Here is a 6530-nt window from a genome sequence, read left to right as displayed (position 1 = left end):
AGCCCCCTGGGGAGTCAGCCCCACCATTTGTACAATTTTTAATCACCACCACCTAGGGATGCTTCCAGTCAAATATGGTTGATATCCATTTCTTAGTTTCAGAGAAGAAGTGGCTTAAAGCAATATGGGCAAATTGACCCCTTTTGGCCACGGCCCTCAGCCCCCTGGGGGGTCAGCCCCACCATTTGTACAATTTTGAATCCCCACCACCTAGGGATGCTTCCAGTCAAATTTAGTTTAATTCCAACCAGTTGTTAAGAAGAAGAAGTCGTTTAAAGAAATTGTTGACGTACGTACGGACGGACGGACGACGGACGGGCGACGGACGCCACGGTATAAAGTGTGCACCAATGATTCTACTTACATTGCTTCATAATTTTTACGGATCTGTTCTGGGATCTTTGGTTTAGTCACTCTGACAGCCTGGACAGTCAGTCCAGGGGCCATAGTTATGAGATCCTTCTGTAGGGCCACCCGGAGGTTCTCATCTATCTGGTCTACAAATCAAATACATATATAATTAAGTACACATTTTATGGCAATTGAACAGGACCTTACACGGCTCTCAATCTTATATTAAACATTTGTTAGAATTTTGGCTGGAGTCATATGGAAGAAGCAGATTAGTGGAATTATTTCTCCACATCATGCTTAAGTCAGGTATTACAAGACAACCTTATACTTGTAACATGCCATGCGATCATCAAACACCATTACCAAGGAACAAGATTATGGTTACATGTGATGCCTTCTTCAAACACCATAACCAAGGAACAAGATTATGGTTACATGTGATGCCTTCTTCAAACACCATAACCAAGGAACAAGATTATGGTTACATGTGATGCCTTCTTCAAACACCATAACCAAGGAACAAGATTATGGTTACATGTGATGCCTTCTTCAAACACCATAACCAAGGAACAAGATTATGGTTACATGTGATGCCTTCTTCAAACACCATAACCAAGGAACAAGATTATGGTTACATGTGATGCCTTCTTCAAACACCATAACCAAGGAACACGATTATGGTTACATGTGATGCCTTCTTCAAACACCATAACCAAGGAACAAGATTATGGTTACATTGGATGCTGACTTCAAACACCATCACTTGGGAACACATTTCTTTTTTTTTAATAAACTATGAAGTGTTTAACATTAGCTTAGAAGAAAGAGAAGAAATTAGAAGAAATTACTACTAATGTACTCATAAAATTAATTCCATCATGATGTCTTTATATAAAACCCAAAATCAGGCTAAACATCTCTACGTGTTATAACAATATAAAGGTTTTAGTTGCTGACATTACATAGTCACAGGATGAAAACAATATTTATATGACATACCAGATATTGTATTATCATCTTCTAATGGACACTAAACAATGAAATGGTGTTTTTATTAAGTGGGGCCAGCTAGAGAATGCAGTGAAGTTAACTATACAATTTAGAATGTTGGTGATTTCTGGGACAACAGACAACTTACCGAACAAATCAATGTAGACTTCCTGGAGGTTGTTCATGCTACAGAACTGATTGAGTTCGTGGTGAACCTTGTTATAGATGAGTGTTTTATCGTAATCAGCAGTGTAGTTCCTCACGATGTCATATACAGCGTTAATGTCCAGTTTGTTGACCACCTCTATACGGTCAAAGTAGATCATCACACCTCCACTGGTAATACAAAATATAACCGAATATCTTAGATATTAATACTCAAATAATATCAAGATTCCTTGAATTGTCATTCGACAAATTACATTAAAATCCTGCACTCTCTCACTGAGCCATACATCTTATATTTTCTTGGCCTCCAAATACTGGTTAGCAAAAGGATTGTTTTCACTTTTAAAGTGTAATGTTAATCATAGTTGTTTCCTCACAAAGTCTAGTTTGGATAAAAAAACGAACTTGTTCTCATCTTTTAAAACACGAATTACTTCACTTTGAAGGAATATTGAATTAAATAAAATGAAAAAAAAGGATCACAATACAAAAACCTAGCACATCACATGTAAAGAACTGATTCGTATGTCTTTTTATTTACCTTATTCACAACTGTCACTGTAGGAATCCATTATTCATGTGTTGTAAAGCGCCTCAGAGTAATTTTGTAAATTAATTAGGGCGCTATACAAATGCTGTATATTATTATTATTATGATTTATCACAGATAATTTACCTGGTTCCACAGGGAACATTCTTTACTTGATCTGTTTGCAGAGTTGTCTATAATAACAATTGAGAACATGTTTAACATCATTTTGAGCATGCTTATGAGTAATATTGCATGTAATAAATATGTAACGAAATTGTTTGTTTTTATGGCATTTTTTTTAAAAATATACAGTGTGATAATAACATTGTTATATTTTAAGTCAACAATAATGATACTGGTGAAAGCATCCATTTAGAAAATTCTTTGTGTAATGGTTTTGTGTCAGAACAATTATGACATATTGGTCACCTTTAGCTGAACGAGAGTGAAGCTATTTCTCTTTACAGTTGTTAACACATCACTCACCTGTACAGTGCGATAGGATGTCAGAAATGGCATCATAAAATGGAAGCCTGGATCGCTGACTGTCGAAAGCAAAGCTCCACCCTAAACATGAAACATGAAAAATATCAAAACAATCTAAACCTTCTGATTAATTGTGTTAGCATTTTCTATCATTTTTTACATTACCTTAAAATTGAATGAAATATATGCCATGTGATTACGTCAGTAATTGTGGTTTGCATGCTTTTTATAAGAAATATCAAGGTATAGGTATATTTACTAATGTTGTTATGTGTTTCTTCACATTAAATACAATGCCACACCATCATTTATAATTTATAATTTTCACCATCAAGAGTGAAAATGTCTATTTTACCTGATAACTTTATCAATGATTAACAATGTAAATGCTACTTATAAAGCACCAGAAAACTTACCCTGTAATACACACCAACATGACCTACAAAAAAACAAGGTTACAAGTCATCAACATGGTTCACAAATAAACAAATTATCACCATCATCTACGGATCATTTTGTAGAAAGTATGTGAAAATCAACTACCAAGATTCAAAGGAGATGTTTTTTTGTTTGGACTCTGTGACAGGTCCCAATGTGACAGGTCCTAATAGCCCCATCTGTCAGTCCTTGGGATTTCAGGTCAATTTACATTCTTATTCTCATCATCTATGAATCATTTTATGAAATGTGAAAATCTAATACTAAGTCTCACAAGAGATGTCATCTAAAGGTTTTGCACTCTGTTAGCCCTTATAACTCCACTCCTCCGTGCTCAGGGATTGACCCTTCCTGTCCTATATCAGGCTAGATTCTGATCACCAACATCTATATGTGTCACCCTGGTAAAATATTAGCCCTTCCTATCAACTCGGATAGGGAGAGTTTCTCCTTAGCTCAGTTGGTAAGACTAGTAAACCAGAGGTCCCGGGTTTGACTCCTTGTGGAGGCATTGAACAAGTAATGACTGCTGTTACTGATGGATCATTTCAAGAAATGTTACCCGAGTGACCTACAAACTCTGTATAGGGATTGCCACCTTGGTCCATATTCCAAATCATCACAAACAAATATTTCAGATTCAAAATAGTTATGGAAACTTAATGAAAAGGACACAACTACATGATGAACAGGTTAATAGATAAAACTTGCCTGAAAAAAAAGTATTATCTAGAGACAGAGAAATAGACAAGTCCAGTATGGCCGTAACTTAGGGTGGTGAAGAGCCTATTAAATATGTCAGTGCCTTACTGTGGGTATGATGGTACTCACCCTCATCTATCTTGTGGATAGACAGATTGATGAGGAGTCCCAACCCAACGGCCAGGATTCCCGCTCCAATGATCCCTGATTGTGACATGGTTCAGCAGCAAGGTTCAGCACACTTTTCTTAAAACAAAATGAGAATTATATTAGTCTTTGAAACAACTTTATAGGACAAATCAAAGCACTGAGAACAATGAAGTTTACAATAGGAATGTCATGATAAAGAACTCAATAGATGTTAATTAGTAGGCACTTTATAACAGGGTGTAATTCCCTCAACTTTGAGAGATTTTTAAGTTTGTTATTTTAAGTTTGTTATTTTAAGTTTGTTATTTCTAAGTTTGTTATTTTAAGTTTGTTATTTTAAGTTTGTTATTTCTAAGTTTGTTATTTTAAGTTTGTTATTCTTAATTTCGCTTCATTTTTAAGATTGAAAATGCTATATCTTTTCTTCATAATAAACAACTTTTGGTTTAACAATTTTTGTTTTCGTTTTCCACATTCTTGATGATGTCTAAAGCCTCTTGGCTTCAACGGATCAGGAGTCACTAAAATATCAACACTAACACATAAAATAGTGATAAACCAAAAGTTGCTGAACAAGAAATATATTAGTGTTTCAATAACAAAAAAGAAAACCAAGTGATCATATTTTTACATAGGAAAGTTTGAATTCAATAACACATGTAGTACATTTAACCATATTGTACAAAGGAAGGTCGCAAATTTTGAGACGGCTTAGAAAGTTGTTCGAGTTCCTGCGATTTGTAATGTATATCCCCAGTAAGGGTGTATTATCTTGATATATGCATTCAAGACAATGATAAGGCCATGTATAAATTGACTTCATCTAATCACCCAGTTCCACGCCGACAGAACACTGACTTCAGTCAGTGAGATGAAACCTGTAAGGGCGGATTCATATAGGCTCGAAACCCGTTAACCAACCAACCAACCCAGTTCCCACACACATTCTTCACTGTAAGCATCGTCCAACACCTTCATGAAAGTTTCACTTTCACATGAATAAGATTATTTTTATTCTGTGAATTTAACACTCCATTTTGCCACCTAGTAGCTACAAAAACAAAGGCATACCTGTCACTCGACAATGACACAGACAACTTCGACGTTTGTTTCTTTTAGCAGAATAAGAATGGAAAGGACTTTAACCGACATGTGAAGAAATAGGCCTATATATATAAATACATATGGCGCATGTCACGAAGTACACGTCAGTACATCAGACATTGTGACTCTGTCACAAAAGCACACATTGTCAGATAGCCTATAAAGCTAGGGTACGTAGCTCTTTAGAATGGTGATGTTGTTGATGCTATTAGCAACAACATGTCGTTATGACGTCTGACCAATGACTACGACAGAATGAAACCGACCGTATGTGTTACGGAGCCGCAGCTAATGTAGCAAGGTAATATCCGTCCGACATCGAGCTACAGCTTCACATTAACGAAACGAACAGCACGTGGCATTGAACAGACAGTATATGTTATATTTACATATATGATAATTGTACACAGTATTAGTTAGTGTACTTTTACTGGTTAACCAACATGATGGTCATCCGGATCGACCTCCGTCCTCAGACAGATGTGTCACAAACAGAAAGCAGTGGACTATTCACAAGCACATACTATTTACACCATTACTGTTACCTTGACGAATTCGAAAAATCCGAAATAAACACGAAAAAAACCCAAGGAAAGATATCAAATCAGTCAGCAACACGACAGCACTCGTTTTCCCAGATGAAGATGATCATTACATGGAGGACGCCATTCATACAAAGCCAGCACACTTTTTCAAGGATGTTTTCGTAAAAAAATAAAAATGTTTTTTTTGTGTCATGTGATTGCGGTGAGATTTTTCGGACTGATTTTAACATCCTGTTCACTGACTGACCGATATTTTTGATTACCTTAGTTATCCCGCTAAAAAATCACGAAGACTGCACACCATTTGAATATAAGGGTAATTAGGCCGCGGTTGAACCGGTTGGATCAGCTTGAGTTGTCCGTTTATGAAATGAGGTCGGACCTATTAATATGATGCTGCTTTCAGGCGAGCCTTAAAGAAGGCCTGCATAAACATTTGTAGGTCCACCAGAAAATGTTGCATTTATTAGATCTATTTAAAACAGACAAACCGATTGAACCGGATGATACGCGAAAGGGGCCCAGTTGGACTGACTGCACAGTGTTGGATGCATCTGCCTGATATCATACAGATACACGGAGTGTATACCATTTAAGGTCCGTCCGTCGTCCGTCCGTCGTCAACATTTTACTTTAAACAATTTCTTCTCAGTAACCAAAAGGCCTAGGGTGATGATAAGGGCTAGGAAGCATGCTTGGATGAAGGGCTACCAAGCTTGTTCAAATAAATGACCTTCATCGATTTTCAAGGTCACATGGGTCAAATATGTTTAAAACCTTTCAACAACCTCTTCTGAATAACCAAGAGGCATAGGGTGATGATATTTGGCCAGTAACATGCTGGGCAAAAAGGGCTACCAAGTTTGTTCAAATACATGACATTGACTTATATTCTAGGTCACAGGGGTCAAATATGTTTAAAACATTTAAACAACTTCTTCTGAATAACCAATAGGCCTTGGGTGCATAAATTTGGCCAGTAACATGCTGGGATAAATGGCTACCAAGCTTGTTCAAATAAATGACCTTGATTTATATTCTAGGTCAAGGTCAAATATGTT

General features: G+C 36.5%; 1 protein-coding gene across 1 annotated transcript in view; it reads right to left on the bottom strand.

Annotated features, from left to right (window-relative positions):
* Window positions 1-5645, bottom strand: part of LOC110462427 (erlin-1-like) — a 9775-nt gene extending 4130 nt beyond the window's left edge. The window contains exons 1-7 of the mRNA XM_021516380.1: window positions 5470-5645; window positions 3800-3916; window positions 2947-2969; window positions 2531-2611; window positions 2189-2235; window positions 1493-1680; window positions 365-497 (exon numbers count right to left, since the gene is read on the bottom strand). Of these exons, the coding sequence (XP_021372055.1) occupies window positions 365-497; window positions 1493-1680; window positions 2189-2235; window positions 2531-2611; window positions 2947-2969; window positions 3800-3887 (560 nt within the window). The 5' untranslated portion in view covers window positions 3888-3916; window positions 5470-5645. The remainder of the gene's footprint in view (window positions 1-364; window positions 498-1492; window positions 1681-2188; window positions 2236-2530; window positions 2612-2946; window positions 2970-3799; window positions 3917-5469) is intronic.
* Window positions 5646-6530: the final 885 nt, after the last annotated feature.

Source organism: Mizuhopecten yessoensis, unplaced genomic scaffold (genome assembly GCF_002113885.1).
Source record: "Mizuhopecten yessoensis strain PY_sf001 unplaced genomic scaffold, ASM211388v2 scaffold1457, whole genome shotgun sequence".
Classification (NCBI taxonomy): domain Eukaryota; kingdom Metazoa; phylum Mollusca; class Bivalvia; order Pectinida; family Pectinidae; genus Mizuhopecten; species Mizuhopecten yessoensis.
The sequence above is the reverse complement of the archived record's forward strand: the minus strand, read 5'-3'. Positions and strand labels throughout refer to the sequence as shown.